The sequence below is a fragment of the Triturus cristatus genome, chromosome 4_1 (genome assembly GCF_964204655.1).
Source record: "Triturus cristatus chromosome 4_1, aTriCri1.1, whole genome shotgun sequence".
In the NCBI taxonomy this organism is placed as follows: Eukaryota; Metazoa; Chordata; class Amphibia; order Caudata; family Salamandridae; genus Triturus; species Triturus cristatus.
In genome coordinates, this window is record NC_140585.1 from 265,533,920 (window position 1) to 265,556,452 (window position 22,533).

At 44.0% G+C, this 22,533-nt stretch overlaps 1 protein-coding gene across 1 annotated transcript in view; it reads right to left on the bottom strand.

Moving 5' to 3' along the window:
* AGK (acylglycerol kinase) overlaps nt 1–22,533 on the bottom strand; it is a 187,675-nt gene that overhangs the window by 71,786 nt on the left and 93,356 nt on the right. The window contains exons 7-8 of the mRNA XM_085652021.1: nt 21,804–21,898; nt 7,721–7,790 (exon numbers count right to left, since the gene is read on the bottom strand). Coding sequence (XP_085508147.1) covers nt 7,721–7,790; nt 21,804–21,898 — 165 coding nt within the window. The remainder of the gene's footprint in view (nt 1–7,720; nt 7,791–21,803; nt 21,899–22,533) is intronic.

Genomic DNA, 22,533 nt, shown 5'->3' on the forward strand with positions numbered 1-22,533 from the left:
CCAAATGTAGTTTTTGCTGTATATTTATCTAATCTGCCCTAGCTGGTCACCGACATAAAGTGCAATAAGAGAGGAGTGTGGTGAAAAAGGGGAAGAACAAGGAGTTTTTTTGGAACCTAGAAAATATATATATATATATATATATATATATATATATATATATATATATATATATATATATATATATATATATATATATATATATATATATATATATATAAAGACCCTAGTGAGAGCTCTCATAGGAGTTCTAGTTTATAGATGTAGGGATATATTCTTTTAACTTGATATTACAAAACCTGCCAATATTGAACACTGTTATACTACTACTTAAAGACATGTAAAGAGATCTTCACTCGAGTTCAATCCATTTGGGGCTTTGGTATCTAGCTCGAGAATGTACCTAGTTTCAAGCTGTCTGAGCTGAGATTCGCGGTCACCACCGCGGCGCAGTTGTGGGACCATGTCCACCACAAAATAGCTTTAAAAATCTAGACAGCTGCTGTGTATCTCTCTAAAATGTCTAGCGACTGGATAGGCAGCATTGTTGTTATTGATGGCCCTCATGTGCTGGAGTATACGTTTGTGATATATATATATCTTTTTTTTTTTAACAATCCTTTAATAAGGGAAACAATAGAAAAGACATTATATAAACACACACACACACATATATATATATATATATACACATAAGTATATATATACACATAAGTATATAAAGCTAAGTACGATTTTAGACATATCAGCCTGTATATATGCATAAATATTAAAAGTAACGTAATAATCATAAAAGAGAAAATACCTGAATCTGACCTTAATGAAAGAGATGGTGTAGAACAGCCTGTTCAACCGCTTCATCTTCTTGATGGGAAGATTGAAGGCAGTAATGTTTTGTGAACGTGTGGACATTTTTCCATGTCGCAGCACGACAGATATTTTCCAGTGTCACTCCAGCAAACAAAGCTGTAGAAGTTGAAATAGTTCTACTCGAATGAGCCTTGACTTTCCTTTGCAAAGGCTTATTAGCCTTGACATGGCAGAAATGAATAGCAGATGCCAGCCATCTGGCTATAGTTGCCTTTGTTACGTGGCCTATGGCTTCACCATAGGCCACGAACAATTGGTTAGACCGTCTGATGTCTTTAGTTTTCTGTAGATAGAATTTTAAACAGCGCTTAATATCCAGGGAGTGTAATGCTCTTTCAGCTGGAGTGGATGTATTCGGAAAGAATGTTTTTAATCTTACTGGTTCATTCAAGTGAAATTGTGTCGGTACCTTAGGGATGAACTTGGGATTTGTTAGTAGGATTACGTAGTCACTAGTAAACTGCAAAAAGGGCTCCTTGATAGTGAAAGCTTGGATCTCACTAACCCTTCTTGCAGAGGTAAGAGCCAATAAAAGGACGACCTTCCAAGTAGGAAACTTGAGATCCGCTTTATGAATTGGTTCAAATGGACGCTTCATTAATTGCGCTAACACCGTGTTGAGTTCCCACTGGAGGGAAAACTCGGAAAAGTCCTTTCATGAATTGTTTGACCAGTGAGGACGAGCAAAGAGAAGGAAGTTTTGAACACTTCCTGAATCTGGAAAGAGCCGCAAGATGTACTTCGATTGACGAGAAAATAAGCCCAGACTTGGCAAGAGAAAGCAGATATGGGAGTATTTGTTCTGCAGGAGCTTGAATTGGATGAATATTATTCGCCTCACACCAGTAGCAAAATCGCTTCCACTTGAGAGGATAAGTCTTAACTGTGCTCTGGGCACGGGAATTGGCCAAAATCTCACGACAGTCCTGAGAAATATTGAGGTCCTTGAACTCTAAGAAATCAGGAGCCATGCGTGCAAGCGCAGGGACTGTGGGTCCGGATGAAGTACTTGCCCTCTGTCCCTCGATAATATTGTAGGCGTTGGAAGAGGGCGAATGGGCCTGTCTTGGGACAGTAGTAGAAGTTCCTGGAACCAATATTGCTTTAGCCAACGGGGTGCAATCAGTATTAAACTGCAACCCTCCAGCTTCATCTTGCAGAGCACTTTCGGAATCAAAGGTATTGGGGGGAAAAGCGCAAGCACAAATCCCTGACCATCGCATGGACAGGGCATTCCCTCTTGACCCCCTGTTGAGGGAACCTGCTTGCATAGTACCGGCATTTCTTGTTCTCCCTCGTTGCAAATAGGTCCAGAGTAGGCCTGCCCCACGACTGGAACACTGTGTTCGCTTGCTCCTGCTCTAGCTGCCACTCGTGACAGTCCAATTGAGACCTGCTCAGTGTGTCCGCCAGGTTATTGTGGAGACCTGACATGTTCGGCTCTCAGTGTTATCTTGTGGAATGTGACCCACTCCCAATATTCCTGAGCCTCCTTTGAGAGTGTAGCTGATTTCGTTCCTCCCTGCTTGTTGATGTAATACATGCTGGTCGTATTGTCGGTACGGACCAGCACAGAGGATCCCGCGATCCTTGGGAGAAACGCTTGCAGAGACAGAAAAATGGCGCAGAGCTCCAGACTGTTGATATGCTGTTGCCTTTGAACTTGAGACCATCTTCCTTGAATCTGCAAATCCTGCAGATGACTTCCCATCCTTCCATGGAGGCACCGGTCATTAAAACGACGTCTGGAATGGTCTGTAGAAAAGTGAGGCCTTGGGTTAAATTATTTGTCTGTGACCACCAATGTAGAGAATTTATCATGTGCTGTGCGATCCTGATAGTATCGTCGAACGAGCCCATGGCCTGTTGCCATTGAAGGTGCAGTTCCTCCTAAAGAGGTCTCATTTTGAGCCGTGCTAAGGGAATGAGATGTATCGCTGAAGAGCACATTCCGAGGAGCGAAGCAAACATTCGGACTGAAACTGACTTTCTCTTTGCAATTAGCTTTGCCAACTTCTGAAGACACAGCTGGCGGTCGTGCAACAAGAATGCTTTGCACTGGACCGTGTCTAACCGTGCTCCGAGAAAAGGTATGACTTGAAGAGGGCGTAACTGTGATTTGCTCTCGTTGAGGGTCAGTCCCAGAGAAGCGAATAGATGTAAACATTCTTCTGTGGCAACCTTGGTATCTTGTTCTGAAGGACCTTTGATCAGCCATTCGTCTAAATAATGGAATACTTGTATTCCTCGGGATCTCAATGCTGCTGCTACTGGTGCCAAGCACTTCGTGAAGATTCTTGGAGCCGATTTCAGCCCAAAAGGGAGCACTTTGAACTGATAGTGGACGCCAGCCACTGTAAAGTGAAGATATTTGCGATGTTTAGGGTGTATAGGTATGTGGAAGTAAGCGTCTTCCATATCCAGAGATGGCCATAAAATCTCATTCGTTTAGACAACTTAAAATCTCGGCAAGCGTGACCATTCGGAAACTTTGTTTCTTGAGAAATTTGTTTAACTTGCGGAGATCTAAAATTGGTCGCCATTCCCCTGACTTCTTTTTGATCAGGAAGAAACGAGAATAGAAACCTGTTCCTTTCTGAGAGGATGGAACCTTCTCTATGGTATTTGAGGAGCATCGTAAGGGCTTCCTTGAATAATAAGTGAAGACGAGGGGGAGGGGGACCCCTGGGCAGAGTGGTTACTAGGTCTAGAACCCATCGATCTGTCGTGATTTCTTGCCACTTGTGAATAAAAGCTGAAATCTTTGCGCCCACGTGTAAGGAGGGTAATATGGCTGACGCCCTGTGGAGATCACTGCTTCCTGCTAGTGTCTCTGCCTTGATTTTGTAATCTCTTCGGACCACCTTGACGAGAGAAACCAGCTGTGGACGACTGACGGTATGAAGACTGGCTGTAAGGCTGTCTATAGTGGGATTGATACTGCTTGTTCTGCTGGTTTTGGTATCCTCCTCTTGATGAAAAACTACGCCCTCTTGCTCCTCCGAAATTTCCATGCTTGTACTGAAGCAATGATCGTGCGGTATCTGTATCAGTCTTTATGGCTAAAAGGGCCTCATCAATGTGCTTCCCGAAGAAAGACTCTACGCCATAAGCCATGTCCAGAATCTTTGTTTGCACCTCAGGTCTGAAAGTGGTGGCCTTAAGCCAACCCTGGCGCAAGCTGACGGAAGTTGATGTTAACGATATCCAAAGCGCAGTCTATAGTTTCTGATGCGGCACGTTCCCCTTCCTGCAGAATCTTTCTTGGCTCTTGCCTACGGTCTTCTGGAATGAGGTCAATGAAACTCGCCATGTCTGACCACATTTGGCGATCATAACGTCCGATAATGGCTAGAGAATTGGCAGCTCGGATGGATGCCGCTGCCATGGTAGAGAATTTTTTGCCTATCAGGTCCAGACGACGTCCTTCCTTACCAGGTGGTGTGGTGATAGCTGTTGCGGGATTTTTAGATCGCTGCTGGGCGGCCTGTGAAATCACCGAATCTGGTCGCGGGTGACCAATGAGGCAAGATGGGCTGTTGGCAGGGGCACGATTATTTTATCTCTATGCTCTGAAGTACAGCCGGAATAGATGCAGGCGTTTTCGTGATTTTTACCCCTTCATTCCATATATAGTCTATTATAGGCACAGCTCTCGTGATTTTCCTGGGCTCTTCCTTGAAATCATGAAGGAAACATTCTGTCTGCTCGACTGTTACTGGCAGTTGAAATCTAGCTGCAGCCCGTTGCATTAAATTATGGAAGCCCTCGATGTCCTCAGGTGGAGAATCAGATGGCAGAGGAAGAGGCGGAGAAGGCACTGGAACTACGTAGTCATCCCAGGGGGCCGGAATATTAGCATTGTCAGGCAATTCACCCTCTTCAATCTCTTCTTCGGAGGAAGTAATGTCATCTGGCACCCCTTCCATTTGACCTGAAGGAGGGACAGGTGTAACAGGAACTTCAGGTTGGGTCAATGGAACAGGAACCACCGCTGGTATGGGTGGGTTCTCTGGAACTGTCTGCTGTGGGGGAAACCTTTGTCGGTAATCCGCCAGCACGGCTTGTAAGTCCTGAATGAGCGTTGGAGGGAGGTGACTCATTTCCCTCTGGCGTCCTTCCCAATGATGGAATCTATGATGTGGAACAATAATATCTTTTTGATAATATTGTTCCTGGTAGTCATCATCTTCGTCGTCATCCTGACACTCGATATTTAATTCAGAAGGATGGTGAGCTATACCAAAGGGTCCTTCATCAACTTCCTCCTCCTAGTCATCATCTTCAGTGTAAGTGTCTAGGAGATGAGAAGGCATAAGTGGTGAGATCTTGCTGTAATCATGTTGTCTTTGAAAAGTCTTAAGCTGGTAAAAACCTGATGACCTAGGCGTTGACTGCGCAGGCAGAGTTAACCCAGCAGAAACTGTAGATTGAGATCTGCGGCGGAGACTTCGTCGCCGGTACCATCGATGAGCTCGACGTCGAAGGCGGCCGTCGACAGTGATTTCAATTTTCTCGACGTCGACTCCTCAAGAACTGGTTTCTTGGTAGAGATAGAGATTCTTGTAGACAGAATAGGCGATTGAATGGCCGTAGTTGAAATAATTGCCGTAGATGATGAGGCAGATGCAGAAGTCACAGAGATAGTAGATGAAGTAGTCACTGTGACAGATTTAATATGGCTTTTACTTACAGTTTTAGAAGTAGATGCCTTTTTTGAGTCCTTGCCTACTGTGGATGATGGAGACAGCGTTGACCCAGAGGAAAATTTTGGTGACCTCTGCGAAGGGTCAGAAACATCATGGGATGACTTCAAGTGTTTTCTTCCCTCACTTGAAGAGCTGTCAGGGGATCTGGCTCTTTTGAAGGAAGTAGACGCTCTGTCATCCTCTTCAGCCGATTTGATCCACAAGAGCAGCCTTGCCTCTCTATCCCTAAGGGTTTTGGTAGGGAAGGTATGGCAAATTTTGCAATTTTGTGCCTCAAGTTTGGAATAAAGGCAATAAATGCAGTCCTTATGTTGGTCATCCACATGGACCCTCTTTTTATCACAGGTCCTGCAGGGTTTGAAAAGAGCTTTCCTGTCAGACATTCGGAAGAAAAATTTGAAGAACTGAGTGGCACTCAGGGAGACTCCCTTCCACACGACGTGCGGTGAAAAATCCGAGGAGAACTGCCTCTGCTGGGAAGGTTCTAGAAGGTGCTGGTAGCTGACTGGTTGGAACCAAATGTTGGTTCTTTTTACTATAATGATGTAGATAGGCTAAAAAGATATAGCCTTAGGCCTTTTCTTTTAGCCTACTACTGTTATTTACTTTTGGCACTACTTTTGTATTTACCGTAGGACTCCCGCCACGGCTACAGGTAATGATTCAGGCATGTGAATCTATGAAAGATACCCCAATACTGGATAAACAGAACTTATGCTCCTGGGGAACAACCCCAGCATGGACCTCAAACAGATATGGCCCAAGTGCCTGGGCACCCCCTCCCCCCACCACCGAAAACAAAGATTAAAAGTCTGGGCGTCTGGTTAGACAACTCTTTTAAGTTCGACCATCAAGCAGTGAGGGTGACAGCAACCTGCTTTGGCACACTAAGACTACTTTGGAAGGTCCTCCCCTCCTTCCAATGGTCGCAAAAAGAATCCTGATACAGGCCTTGGTCCTATTGCGTCTGGACTACGGCAACTCCCTTAACCTAGGAGCTCCCAAAGCAACGATAAGAAAGCTCCAAGTCGCACAGAACTGTGCCGCCAAGGATGCTGCTCGGGATTCCAAAAACTCTGTGGGCTAAGCCAGCTCTGAAGACCCTACACTGGCTACCAATCTCCAAAAGAGTAAAATTCAAGGCTCTCTGTATGGCTCATAAGACCATGTGGGGAACTGGCCCTGCCATCAACAGCTCCCTAATCACCTTCTAAAGCTCCAAGAAATGCCTGCAATCGTCTAATCTTAACTTTGCAGTCATTCCCAAAATCAGGAGAGTAAGAAGCGGAAGAAGATCCTTTTCCTATAACGTGGCAAGACTCTGGAACACACTGCCCCCGCACCTTCGCGCGGAATCCCACCATTTCCCGTTTCTTAAACTTCTTAAAACCTGGTTATTTCAACAATCCACCCTGTAATTCCATTCTCTCCCTCTGTCTAGTCATAAGTACTTGGATGCCCTAGGGTAGATATGCCCTCTACAAATGCTGACTAATAATAATAATAATAATAGTTCTTAGTTTTGCAACAAAGACCCTATACAGTTCCTGCCTCTCAGTACCATCATCAAGCTGACTGGCTGCCCACTAGAGACAGAGCTTTTTACAAGCTACGCATGCCATTTTTCAAATCCATTTATGGCTGCTCTCCAAATTACCAGTCAGAAATCAGGAGTAGATACGCCCCTACTCGCAACTTGCACTCAACCCCCCAAAACACTCTTCTACACAACCAAACCTCCTTGGGTAGAGTAAAGGTTCTGATCCATTCACTTATTAGGTCTTCTACACAGGAACTCTCTTACTTCAGATCTGTATTTTACCCTTCAACTCAATGCATTCAAAACTGGTCTAAAGGAACACATCTCCCACAAGAAATTCATTAAATAACTCAACACTTTTTTCTACCCTGGTATATATTTATGTTTATGTGATAAATATATGTATTGTTATGTTATTGTCGAATGTTCACCATCCCTTTAATTACATCTCTTTCCCTATGTACCCCAACAAATCTGTGAGCATTCTACATACCACAATACTGCCGCTACGTAAAGCATTTGTTGTTGAAATTCTCCATTGCGGTCTTAAACAATTTAAATCATGCATTTCCTACAGGGCAAACACAAATAATATGCTTACCTTGATCTCCAGTACATCAAGAGCGACTGTCTCTCCTCTGAGGATGGCAAGTGTAGCATCTCCGATTTGCCTGAAAAAACAATGTAGAACGGTCAGATTACAAAAGTTTCGATGCAGGTGAGGCACATACTGAACAAAGTAGTAGGCTCTGTGAAAGAGACTTTATCAAAGTGGGCATCTGTAATTACAAAAAAACACAGCAAACCAAAGCCACACTAAAGGTTAAGTGGATGCTCAAAGAAAAAGGAAGCAAGTTTGCATGCGTCTGTAAATTACTATTTTGGAATTCATACACGCTCAACTGAGCAGGATAGGAAATCAGAACAAATGGTTTAGCACTGAAAATCTCATGTGCCCTGGAGTGGTGTGTACTGCCATAATGAACATTTAGGTTGCCATATCTGATGCAGCAGCTGCAAAAATATATCTTCAATTTTCCTCACACATGGTCAGTAACAGATCATCATACATGTGCTAGCATTCTAAAGGAAAACAAAAAAAAGTGATAGTGGAATACTTTATTTATTCTCAGCCAACTGCAGTTACTCAGGGCCTCATCTTAGTCCTATATTTTTTGCCCACTATGCCACCTCAGATCGGAATGAGTTCCATGCAAACAGACTTGTTCCTGCTCTCACAAGAACGGTCCAGCCCAAACTGCCAGGCCAGCTCCTTTCTGAACGGCACATGAGCAACGACAGACTGGTTTTGGTTTATTTGGGCTTCTTCAGTAGGGTTCTGTTTTGGTCCTATGATTTAGTTTTATGCCACAGTGAGCATAGGATCTACATCTGCGCATAGCCATCCATTGCAGTTACTAAAGAACGCAAAAAAGAGAACGGTGGAATGCCTGCCTCAATTTCAGCCACTGGTAATTGCTCGTGGACGCATTCCAGTCCATCGCTTTTTTTGCACCATGCCACCTCAGACTGGAACCAGCCAAATGCAAATTAGCTTTGGTCCTGCCAAGCCAGGTCCCCTCTGAAAGGGAACACAAGCAACCCCAGAATGGCTTCAGTTAATTCAAACCTTATCAGTAGGGTGCAAATGGAGTCCTAAGGCACAGTGATCACGTATCCTGCATCTGGGCATACCAATTGCAGTTAAGGCATTGCACTGAGGAAAACAAAAAAGTGATGGGTATAAAGGTGGCACATGATCCCAAGGGACGTAAGCAGACTGCACTGATCTATTATTCCTAAACATGAGATAGGGCACGTTTATGAAGTTTGTTATAGTTAATTGTTATTTTTATGGATCACCCAGAAAAAAAAAGTCTGCAGTCACACGTACAGATTAGACAGATACCATCTTTATCGCTACTGAATTACAAGAATCCAAATGGGAGTATATCATATTACTGATAAACGATCTGCAGCTCTCAGAAGCACTCTGCTTGTAATGCACAAAATACAACGTAGTACAAGTTGTAACTACAGATACAATTTGCTGAGAGTTGAAGTTTGGACCCTAGATTGACCTCCAAACTCTTCACCACAGCAGATGGAGTAGGACTCTTTTCAAGGTTTTGAGGCCAAAAGGAAACATTGCACATGGAAGGGCCTCCTCAGGCACAAGATTCTCAATCTAATTATGGTTAAGGGTTAGGTTTTACCAAATGCTTCTCCATCCAAGAGCTAATCTCGCACAGAGAGAAGCTCAGTATAGCATAATTCCACCCGCACCGAGCGCACAACCTCAGAATTATCCCGGATAGCCAACTAACCATGAAACATCAGATCAACGGCGTTGCCTCTGCATTCTTCCACACCCACCGCATGTGCCGCAAGATTTTCAGGTGGATCCCGACCTCATCCAGTAAAACAGTCATCAACGCCCTCCTCTCCAGCTGACTTGACTACGGCAGAGCACTCTTATGTCGGAACCACCAAACCGCTCCTAAAGCCTCATACTCAACCTCCACAAAAGAACCAGCACCTCTACTCACCTCAAAGTTCTCCATTGGCTCCCCGTCCAGAAAAGATGCTGGTTCAAACGCCACACTCATGCCTACAAGTTCCCCCACAAATCCAGACCGACTACATCAGACCTGACGTTTTACCGACCGGCCAGAGAGCTCCATTCCTTCGTTCTTGCCCTGGCCCACATCCCCCGCATCCAACAAATCTGCAGCAGAGATCGGTCCTTCTCCTACCTCGCCGCCAGATCTTGGAACGACTTCCATCTACACACCTCCCCATCGCCTGAAGATTTCAGGTAGAACCTAAAGACTTGGCTATTCGACCAACATGGCTTTCTGGAGCGCCTGTAGACCCCCCCCCCCCCCCGCCCCGGGTGACAAGCCGTGTTTTAGAAGACTTGATGATTGATTTATTACTATTTCTGTTCAGTGGCATGAAATAAAGTCAGACTGAACGCCATCCAGACTGGACATGGATTCAACCACAAAGGCCTGAAGTCTTTTTGCTGCAGTGGATTTTATATTAATTGGGTGATAATAACCCGGAGATAAGGTATCCAACTTTGTTTTTTCCCCCGAAAGCAGGACAACAGTGCCCCTTTTAAAGTCTGAAGGCAGGACTCCAAAAGCAGAAAGGTATTAAGCATCATCAAGAACAAAGGAGATATATTGATAGACTGAGCAAAAGATCGCAGTGGTAGAGAATCAAGAGAGGAGCCTGACTTGCACTTAAAACTAGAATGGTTAAAATACTAACTGACATAGGTTTGAAGACAGGTCACGTGGCAGATACGGCCAAAAGTGAAGGGCAGATAACGGCCACAACTGAAGTAGATGAGGAAGAGGACATCAGCTCCTCCAGCAGGGGCGATGGAGTAGAGTCAAACTGGCTTAACAAGGTATTATTGCTGTCTGTCTTTGAGTGACCTAGGCGACAGAACAGCCAGCACACTAGCAGAAAGCCATGCTTGACTTACAGGTGGATCCCTAAGATTGCCAGTAGACTTTTGGGTGGTGGTGACGAGTTGGCACTGCAAGGTTTGTGGGGACAAGAGAGCACTGGGGTTACTTACTTTGCAGTTGGCAGATCCAGCACAGAGAAACTTGGCTTCAGCATGTACTTGGTGGGAGGGGGTCATTCTTTTCCTAAAGTGGGGGAGGAGAGGGGAGGAAGGGAGTGCTAGATGATACATTCCAGATATATTGATGCTTCTAAAAGTATTCTAGAATGGAAGTTGATAAATAACTTGTCCTATTATACCAGTCGCTGGAACCCTATTTTTGTTGGCTATAGAACTCTGTGCACTTTACCCCAGCTTAACCAGGGGTAAGTTGCTTGTGCTCCCCCTTCAACATAATGAAATTGGTATACACTTAATTGGCATATTTAGCTTGCTTACAAGTCCCTAGTATATGATTCCAAGGTGTACCCAGGCCCTGTAAGTTAAATGTCACAATTGGACTGCAGCACCTATTCTGCCATTCACTACAGTCGCAATGTAAACATCACTTCAGGTCTGCCACCAGTAGCCTGCATGTGCAGGTTAAATCTGCAAATTCGACCTGTCAAAATACCCATTCTGACAGCCTAAAAAACTCTCCTTTTAAATCACCTACAAGTAGCCCTTACTGCCTGTCAGGAAGAGCCCAGATGGGGACACCAAAAAACAAGCCCTGACATCCCGCATGACACAGTAGAGGTAAACCAGGAAGGCAGCCATAGAGTTAAAGGTTTCCTCATGCCCTCTCCCCTACAGAATGACGAGGAGTCCGTCTCCGGGGATAGCCAATCCGAGCCAGCCGAGACGGAGAAAAGGAAACTCTCGCAAGATGAGGGTGTGTGTGTGTGTGTGTAAGAGGAAGGAGACGAAGTACCGGGAGACGCCAAGAAGCAGGAAGAATCCCAGAGGCCGTGAGAGACTGGGTAATCCGAGAAGGAGACCGCAAGTCAGGAGGATGCTGTCGCAGACGACGAGTGGGAGGCGTGGATTGAAGACTGGTGGACGCCCCCAGGAGACGCGAGTTGCCGCCGTAACTCAGGAGAGTTGTGGCTTTGGTGGTAAGCAGGCAGAATGGGGAGGTCTACCAGTGGAGGGGCAGGTCCATGTGTACTTGACAGGGAAAGCCCTTGAAATAGTCCGGAACATACTTCCATGAGTTACGGGAGTTTTGCTCGTTTTTGTTTTATTTTTGTTAAACAAACAACCCCCCCCTTTATTTCACAAATAGGAGTAAATCCTCTACCTTTATGTTCCTTCCCTGTAGTTCCTCTGATTCCTTCACTCCCCATCCTACACTTACAGCACAGCCCCAAAACCGTAGCAGTTGAGCACGGTCTTCACTGGGAGTGGTGAAGGGTATAACAAACCGTGGAACCCTAAGGACTGGTAACTTACTGCCACTCTTTCTCTCTCTTTCCGAGCATCCTGGAGAGCAACCATCCTGGGGGAGGAGCCAACAGCGAGAGAAGCGGAACCACCATCCTGTCACCCTAAGAGTCTACCACCTTGTTATATATATATATATATATATATATATATATATATATATATATATATATATATATATATATATATATATATATATATATATATATATATATATATATATATAAAATCTCGAACTTTAAATAAAACTACTTTTGCCATTGAGAAACCTATACGGCTCCTAGCTTTCATTTCCGTCCATCCCTCCGACACTGCCCATTAAGACAGGGTGTATGCTATTTAAAAGTAGGACAGATAAAGGATAATGCTAACATGCCCTTACAGTGACTAGCACCTCAAAGCTATTTTCACTACATCAGGGTTGGTTGTTCCATAGGAAAGCAATGGAAACAAATATAAAGTTTAATAAATGTTATATCCGCCTAGCAAATAGCTACAAATTTAATTTCTGGACTTATGAAATATTTCATATAAACCCAATTCACTGGTGAAATCAGATTTGTAATAAATATTTCATACAGAGGACTTTTAAATAGTGCCCTTTGCCCTGCCTGAAGTCCCTGGAAGCCAAATCTGCATTTTGCTCTCTCCCTTCTGCAAGCCAGTAATTAGCATTTCAATGGGAGTGAATAAGGTGAGAACCTGCTCCAAGGACATTTTGACTTTATCACTGTTTTAATACTGCATGAAAACTCTACACATTGCCTTTAAGTTAAACCTATCTACTCTGAGCCATAGCTACCTGGGGGTTGAGCTCAGGTATATTCGGTGACATTAGTGGTTCAGCCAGACAAGGATTGTGACTATTATTTGAGTTGGATTCTCACCCCTCTCAATCAACCAATTTCTAACACCCGTAGATATATCACAGATTTTCAAGAAGAAACATCTTAAACCTGGAGTTCTCTTGGATAAAACGGCTGAAACTGCCTTTAAAAAGAGTTGAAGAGGACCTTAAAGTCTGCAGCTATTCTCAAACATCCATACCCTAAAAATATGTTTATTGTAGTCTCTGATGTCTCAAAGTGCCACAGGAGCTGCTTTCCTGAAATCTAAAGAAGACAACTTAAACACCCTATCTTGTACTCCCTCTTGAATGTTACTATACGTACTACTCAGTTATCGAGCAACAGTTGTTGGCCATTAAGGAGGCTTGCACTGAATGGAGTCATTTGCTTTTAGAAACTTAACATCCTTTTGAATTAATCAGAGACCTTCCAAGTAATGCAGAAATTTCAATGCAAGAACAGTTGCCAAGCCCACTGGACCTAGTCTTTTGTATAGTTTGGCTTGTTACTTACATTCCTGGTTTCAGAGAATACTTTGGCAGATACAATGTCTTGTCTTCACACAGCAGCTCCACTTGTCCTCAGCATATTTTGTTTCCTGAACAACTATTCAGCCTCAGCATTTCCGGATGAAGTTTGAAAGGCAACTTGGCTGGTTGATAGTGGAGATATTAAGGAACTGTGAACGTAGAATGATTTGTAAAGAAGAGAAAGTTCTGGAAGTATATCTTCTTATACAGTTCCTAACTTATGTCACAAATCTTTGAGTGCTTGTCATAGTGATAAGAATCCTGTGGACTCATCCCTTGCTTTTTTGGTGGTACCTATTGGCTCAATTTGTGGACAACATAAATCATCTTATTTGAAGCAAAGTGGTTTGTTGCAAATATAACCAATAGCTCCAGGTCTGTGGCACACACTTTTCACCAACTTCATTGCGCAATTATCAATATCTGAAGGTTATACAACCATCATGGTCACAGTTGACACTTTCTTCAAGTTGGCACACGTAGCTGCTGTCTAAAAGGATACCATACGCAATGGAATTAGCTCTATGCTTTAAGAACATCTTTCATTTGCATAGGTGGTTAGCTGTATCTACAGAGGCCTGCAATACAACCCTTGTTTCTGTAAAGTTGTTTGTTCCACCTTACAAATTTCTAGAGGGCTATTATCTAGTTTCCATCCATCACCAAATGGTTTAACAGAACGTACTAATCAAACTTTAGAACAACTTTTTCTGTGCTTCTGTAACACCACTTATGATAAATGCCTTTCTTTGCTGCTTTTTAGACTGTGTGCTTGAACAATAACACGCATTGTGCAACAAAGACATCTCCTTTTACCCAAGGATTACTCCTGAGATTATACCATACTTGTCACCAGTACCCATGGCACCCACAGATGTCATATGGGGGTCACACCCCTGGGTTGACCCTTGCGATCCATGGCACTCACTGCATTTGTGACCCCCGGCCTCAGAGGTAGCAAAATCAGTGCCAAGAAGACATAGGCAGCTCACCTTTTTAGGTGTCATGCCCATCTTTGTTTTTTACCCATTTTTAGGTCTCGCCTTGCTATCGCGTAAGCGATCGCAAAGCGAGACTATAGGGGCTTTTAAAAGTGCTCCCAAAAAGCGGATTGCATTGCTAGCACGCGCACAATCACGCGCTTGGTGCCGCCATGCACTCCGCTTTTTGGGAGCACTTCAAAGGGTTTGCTTCCCCGCCAACAAGCGCGCGCGCGCCACGCTCCGCCGGGCTTATTAAACATGAATCATTAGTGAGGTAAAAGGAAACAGTTCTCATGTAAACCCTGTACATGGCCCAGATTATAGAACGTTATAGTCTATTAAATTCACATATTTGAAAGCGCTTTCATGTGCAGTAACGAAGAAAACAGAGTGTTGGTGAAATTAAATATTTGCTCCAGATCACTCAAAATATTTAGGAAAGCAGCGTGTTATCCACGTTTTCTGGTTTTACATATCAGCCAGTAAATTGGGGCCCATTTGTCTTCCTTATGGTAAGGCTTTGTCTTCATCTCTTTGTGCATTCATTATCTATGTGCACTAGGGAGATTACGTAATTTGTCCTAGAATAAAAAGATGTTGAACCCACTGCCGAGATTGGAACCGGAATCCCCCCTTCAGACGTCAGCAGTTCTCGCCTTAACACCACATCATGGGTAGGAAAAGACTGGCAGGCCGCCAAACAAAAGGTCGGCTCGTTTTAGGGTCGAGGTTCCAACGCTACCTTCAGCTGCGCCAGAATCAGGCTCGAGCGTTCGTTCAGTAGCTTTACCAACCTAGGCCGCACACTGGTTTCGTCCGCGACACTCTCCCCATTCACAAGGGCAGCGGCAAGCAGTTTAGTATGCTCTGCCCGGTTGGACAGGCTGAATGCTAACACATATTAGATTGCGCTCGAGCAAAGTCCGACACTCCAGTACTTAAGACACTCCACAAAAAAAACAGGCGTTACCAGTCGACAGGAGGACGTCTTACCAGGGGCACGTGCAGCATCCCAGCCAATCAGAACATCGATTTTTTTGTGCTGCGAACTGTGATTGGTTGAGGTCCTTCAGCGCTACAAACTTCATATAACAACCTGGTTCCAGACGCTTTCCAGTTTAGTCGTGTGATTGGTTGTTTATCGACCCGGAAGTGTGAGGAAGACATCATTCCGTTGAATTCGTGGATTGCACCATGTAAGTTGTGGTGGCATGTGGTTATGTTACTCTTTATATCTATATTTTTCTTTTGTGAAGAAAAGAATGTTCTGACAAAATTGCTTCTTTGTTTTTTTAGATAGGGTTGTTATAATGAAAACAAGACCACTGCTACGAAAGTATATTCATACTCACAATTATAGCATATCTGCTTTGGCGTCAATAACACCATTACAGCTGCATTAATCGTACATAGCCTATTTCATACAAGCTGATGATGGTGAGTCTTCAATCAGAATAGGACACAAATATAACCGAGTGTAATGGTTGAAATAGCTAGTGTCATTTTATGTTGAGTTTTTCATAAGCCGAACAAATCAATTCTCGTCACAGTGAGCATATATGAACAGGGGGTTCTTGCCCTAGCTTCGCAGCCTTGTGACAACGAGCCCGAGTGTTTAATACTATGTTAACATAAAAATGCACGTTTAACAGTTTGCAGAAAATGAAGGGGTTTCCCAAAGGAATCAGTTTGAACGAAGACGTTAAAAAAATCCCTCCACGCCCCAACTTTGTACTGCACCTGTAGTACAGGTGCCAGCTCTTTTTATGTCAAATTTCAGAGACCGAAGCATTGGTTTTTTTTGTGTGTCTAACTTCGAATCAGAAATGTTTTTAATTCAAGCAAAGCTCATAAATATTTTACAGCTATCTTATTACGCTTTGGATGGCACTGCTTGTCCATGGGAGACCTTTTTTAAAGATAAATTAAAACAAAGCTGAAAGGAAAAAAGATCACAATATAAAATCAAGTAAAACAAGCATTGGCATAGCCAATAGGTCTCGCCTTTGGGACCTTGTAAGTGTTTAGCCATGCAACAGTTGCTGTTGTTGCACCGAGGATATTGTGCTGCATAACTAAATACTTATAAGGCCCCAAAAGCGAGACCTATTGGCTATGCCAATGCTTGTTTATTACGCTATTAGTAAATAATAGTTTAGTATTCACTATTAATGATATAAACAAATGGAGCACCAGGAGCTAGAACTGGAGCACCAGGAGGTAGAACAAGACATTCAGTGGCAAATGTCTTGCATAAAAACAATTTCAAATGTATGAAGTGTGCATGTTTGTGGGTGAAAATGTGCTTGGGAGAAAGAGAGCATGTGCATTTGTGAATGTGTCTATGTGTGAGTCTGTGTGAGTTAAAGTGACAGAGTCAGTGACAGAGTCAGTGACAGTGAATAAGTGAAACTCAGTATGAGTGAGTCAGAATGAGTGACAATAAGGGTGAATGCAAGTGTGAACGTATGAGTGAGTGCGAGTTACAGTGAATGTGAGAGTAAATGTGAATAAAGGAGAGAGAAAGAGTATGTGAGAATAAGTGAATAGGGCTGACAGTTATTGCAAGTGAGTATGATTGAGTCAGAGTAAGAATAAGAGAGAATGAGTTAGAGTGAGTGCAAGCTAGTGAATGAGAATAAATGAGTGAAAATGAGAATTAATTACGGAGGGTGAGCAACAGTATATAAGTAAGCGTGAGTGAGAATGTGATGTTCAAGCTTGCTAGTCTGCCATTGGCCCTGACATACTGAAGGTAATTCTTTGCTTATAGAGGCACCCATAAAAAATAACCCTGCTGGCATACTGGAGGCAATTGTTAGCATGACAGGCACCTGTAAAAAATACTGGTTCTGGCATGCTGCAGGTAATTCTTGGCATATTGGACACCCATGGCAAAATGCTGGTGCTTGCTAATTGGAGATAATTCTTGGCATACAGGAGGAACCATAACATATGGGAAGGGGGCAACCATGACAAATACTGGCCCTGACGTACTAGAGGTAATCTGACATACGAGTAACCCAAGGTATATGGTGGCATCATTAGCAAAATTGTGACACTGATATATAATAGGCAATTTTTGGCATAAGGGGGCACCCATGGCATGAGTGGCACCATTAAAAAAACGTTGACCCTGGCACAAAGAAGGATTTTTTTTGCATAAGGGGGCATCCATAGCTAATACTGAAAATAACGGGGTGAACTCCTAGTGAGTGTCAGGTGTTACTGGCTTGGCTCACTTTGAAAGTACCTGAATGTGAACAAGTGCCCTTCGAGCCTATGGTTTCTTTAGAAAATTTATACAGAAAGTGTGCTTTTTAAGACACTACTTTCACCCATTTTTTAAATAATGTTATTGGTTGGAGATACATCCCACCTCATCTCCCCCTCCACCCTTGAGCCCACTGAGATTCAGGGTAAGTATTACATCCCACCGCTTTCAAAGATCATGAAAGCATGAGGTGGTTTCTAAGTGGTCAGTTGTCTGTTTTGTGCACTTAATACAGAACTTCAGCGATATAAATTATTTTGATTTCTTCAGGGTTAAGGCCATGTGACACCACTTCGATGGGACATTTAGGGTCAACTGATGTCAATTCCTGTGAAATTATTAGGGTCAAAGAGAGTGTAATCTCTCACTCCCCAACGCTGGCATGCTGGTGAATCGACATTCATGATGGCCTCTGTATTCTTGCAGCACATTATTGCACATTAATGAGATTGGGTAGAAGACTGTTTGCAAGAAGATCAAAAACAGATGAAGCTTCAGGCTAACGGGCACAGGCGACCTGAGCCCAACTATTCAATACTAGATAGAGTGAGCACCTCAAAGCTGGGTCCTTGATATCTGGGTCCATTTTCTATTACTAAGATAGAGAAACTAGCAGCAGTCCATCTGTAGTAGTCCACCTCTTGTCAAGTACATGCAGTTTTCATTGTTTTCCCTTTAAGACAATTCTGATTTGATCAATTTCATCGATTTAAGCTGAATTCCCCTCCTCCTGTTCAGAAGGAAGGCCATGCAAAGTTTGAGGTTGCTGAAATTTGTGACTCATTTTTATGTGAAAAGCTGTAGTATCTTATTAGTTTGAAGGGGTACCAAATTCATAATCAGTCAAGGGGGCAGCTACCCAAGTTCAGTCCAGTCTTAGTACATATGTTTTTTATTTCCCATCCAATTGGGTGAATAGAGGGGTGGTGGTGGGAGGGGAGACACACTGCCATGAGACTCTGTGACGGTTTCTCAGTGCCAGAACTGCAGCACCTGTGGAGACAATAGCATGCTAGGAGTTACTTACCTTGAGGCCTGTTTCGTTCGTAGACCTCACAGGAATTGCATATGCGGTTCAGTGCTACTCGCCTTCAGTGCTGCAACTGGGAGGGATTATTTTTTCCTTCCCAAGAGTGAAGGGGTGAGGGGGACAGAGGAGGGAACGCTAGGAAGGTCATTCATGATAGAAGATTCTGGAAGCTGGGAGGCTTTGCTTAGGACTGGTCTTGGTATTTATACTGCCAATTCATTTGGATGGTCTATGGTTATTTCTCTATGAACCTTTCTCAATCCAAGAGGGTGCACTTCCTCTTCCAGGTTCCTGAGGAGTATACTTTCTGTTTAGTTAGTATATAGAGGCTCTACTTAAAATGAGGGTTGTATACGCTTCTGGGACAATCCCGTTGGTTTTCTGCTGGCTTCTTGGAAATACACTTCTGCTCTGTGGCGCAGTGTAAAATGCTGGGGCCCCCTGCAGAATATGAAGAAGGGCCCCTGAGTCACCCACACATTACAGATATTCCCTGACCTGGAGGAGGATTGGGGCCCCCTTGAAGGATTAGAGACCCATGAAGGGTTGGAGGCACCCTTGCGCCGCAGGGGCCTATGTTGCAGCCCTCGTCATTCCAGTGCTACCTCTTTCCTTCTCAGATGAGCAGTGTTCATCGAAAGACACTCTCTCTGATGGAGCCCCACCCACTCTTGAAAATGGCCTCGCAGATTCTGCCTGAAAGAGAAACAAGTTAACTATTTTGTTTCTCTTCAGTCCTGGGCCTGCACTGTGTCAGCTCAGAGTGTGCTGCTCACTGCAGCTGCTTTAGAGAGACACACCTTTACAGCACAGACGAGCTGAGGGGGGCCCCCTTATGCACTGAAGACTGGGGGCCACTCTGCACTGTAAGGGGTGCAGAGGTGTCAGTTACACCCCTGCTTCTGCTACCTGACCCAGTACCTTCCATTTGTTTCCTACTCGACGCAATTAAAGACCTGCTGGCCATAAGTCAAGACCTTCTACCTCTACTATCTTAGTTGTTACTTGGTCACTGGGTGTGTAATAAATTGGGTTCTGCATATTTAATCTGCCTGGATGTTTCAATTTCAGATCACCTGGTTTTGGACTTTTTATTGTGCGTGAGCCCCACAATTGATGATTCGCCCATGATAAACACAAGGTAAACGGAAGGCGCGTTTTTACGGTCAGTGTCCACCTTCTGAGATTAGGCTGATGTGACGAAGCTGGGGTAAGGGGCAATTGGCTTGTCACACATGAACTCGCCTGCACATGAAGGAGGGCTGCGCGTGTGAGACTACCATCGTACGCAGCCCCGTAACTGCGTACAGGTAGCCTGGCGCAGAGGCGACTCTGTAAGGTTAGATATTGACCTGAGGTGGGCCTTATAATAATAGTAGACACTCATAGGGAAAGTTTGTGTCGTTTACTGTCTTGTCTGTAGTGATACTTTATTAGATTGCAGTTTCGCTTCCCTTTGTCCTACAAAGTCCATCAAGTTATCAAAATGGGGTGAAACGTGCGCCAAGAAGGATTATGCAAGTCACAAGAAGCTATATGTACATCTTATGGGTTGACCAGAATTGTCATATTTCTCTGGCTCACCTCAGAATCAGAGTCCAGGCCTTTTGTCACCCTGCTGGTTAATTAACTCTCTCTCCAGCAGATGGAACAAAGCCTCCTCACACAAAGGGAGCAATTACCAGTCCCCCACTCAGCTCCTGAGGAGGTAGGGGTGGAGAAGGAAATCTTTATCTGCTAAATAGCAGCTCAGGCCCACTAAATAAAGGTGGGAGTCCAGACCTCTGGAGCCACCTTCAGAGCACTGGAGGCTAGGGGACCCCAACACTCAGGGTGGTTTATGTCTATGGGGGCTGGGACCCCATCACCGGGCCACCCACCATTGAAGGAACGGGGGAGCCCTGTAGTGCCGTCCCCAGAAGTAAGGAAGGGGCCCAGGACCCCACCTCTGGGCCCCTGATACAAGTGGCAGAGGGGGAGCGCTATCACAGCTCCCTCCTAAAAAGAGGAAGTATCCAGGACCCCATCTCTGGGCCCCCCACGTTCAAGAATCAAGATGTGGGGGGCCTGCCCAAACTCCCCATGCCCGTGTCTGGTGGCAGCGGTAAAGTCATTGTGCAGAGGTGAGCACTGCTGGCTCCCACTTTAGCAAAGGAAACTGCTGGCTGGGCACAGAGCCGGCTAGGTCACCCGGGGTGGGCTCCATGAGCTGGCCAGCAAAGAAGACCATGTGGGGTGGCCACGTGCAACTGGGCACCTGCAAGGAAAAAAGAGAAAGGAGAAAAAAAGGCAGTGCAGCAATAACAAAGAAATGGAGCCGCAGCCGTCTATTTGGTATAAGTGCTCCTAGGAGCGCCCCAAAATGCCCTGCCGGGCTTCCATTGCTGGATTCCATAGTGTAATCGATCATTCACTGGGAAACAAGTACGGACTCATTTCTTGGAGACAATTCTAGTGCATGGTACGCTGTTTTTGCTTTTCGAGATGACCTCATCAACATCTGGTCTGTATTCACGTCTTGCTTTGATAAGACCATCGAACATGCTAACAACGTTTATTCTCTACTTTAAGGAAACAGTCCATCATACTGCAGGAGGAAAAACTTCAGAGTTGCTTAATTTCAGCTGTGTTTTCATTTAGTAAAGATGAGCTCTTGTGCATTTACTGAATGGTCAATTATATTTTAAGAAAGAATCTCACAGATATTTAGGTAATAAAAGGAATCATTTTGTGCCCTAACAATTACGTTTAGTTGTCTTTTGGGAAAGGGTCCCCAGTTGGCCTCTAATGTACATTAACAAATATCACTCCCTTCACTGTCTGCACGTTAAATAGTGCTTTAGCTAAACTTACGAGGTTCAGTTGCATAAAACTTTGTTTCTGCTCAGAAGCAATGCACTAATTTAATTTAGATTTTCGTACCGTGATGCCATCATCGGCTTTCTTTTCTTATGTAAAACACTTATACAAAGGAAAAATAGACAGACTCTCTCAAAGTATTTTACACAAACTGCAAACACAACAGTAAAGTAGATCACTTGCATTACTCAACTCTACTCATCATCAGATACTGGCAGCCTATGTTCAGCATACAAACAAATAATTCTTACTTGACTTTATTGTCATTCTGGGGGTACAATGTGTGGCTCAGAGTGCTGGTCGCTCCAAGGGGAATGAATCCAATGGGGATCCTGCTAAAGACAGCCTGAAATCAAACAGGAAGAGTGGTGAATGAGACAGTCATGCAACTGTAACAAACAATGTATTTATTTATTTGAATTGTTTTATATAGTGTGTACATGACCCATCATTGTATGAGAGCGCTCTACAAATAGCAGTAAAGTCATACAAGCAGGGTTAAATGCGAAAAGGAATAAGCAAACAGCAATACATAGTATAAACAAATGTCTTGGTAGAATGAAGATCCAAGGGTGTCAGCACTCGGCAGGAAAACTGCCAAGCTGGGTGACTTCAGGGGTGCTATTGGAGGAATCTATTCAAAAGAAGTATTCTTACTTCTTTTTAGAAGGAGGTAGTCAAGGGCTTTGTCTAGATTTCCGGAGGTAGTGCGTTCCATATTCTTGAGGCTAGACCGGAGGAGGAGTTTTCTTTTTGTTGAACTTCTGTGGTTTCAGCACTAGAGAGTTTGTGTTTTTGGTCAAGTAGACAGGAGTGTTGTGGTGGAGGTACTTGTGAGTCATGCAGCCTATCCTCAACTGGATCCTAGCTTCAAACAGCAGCCATATCAGCTGTTTTAGGTCTGGTGTGATGTGGTTAAATCTTCTAGAACACGTGATGAGCTAAGAAGCCGAGTTCGGTGCAGCCCTTAGTGGCACCAGC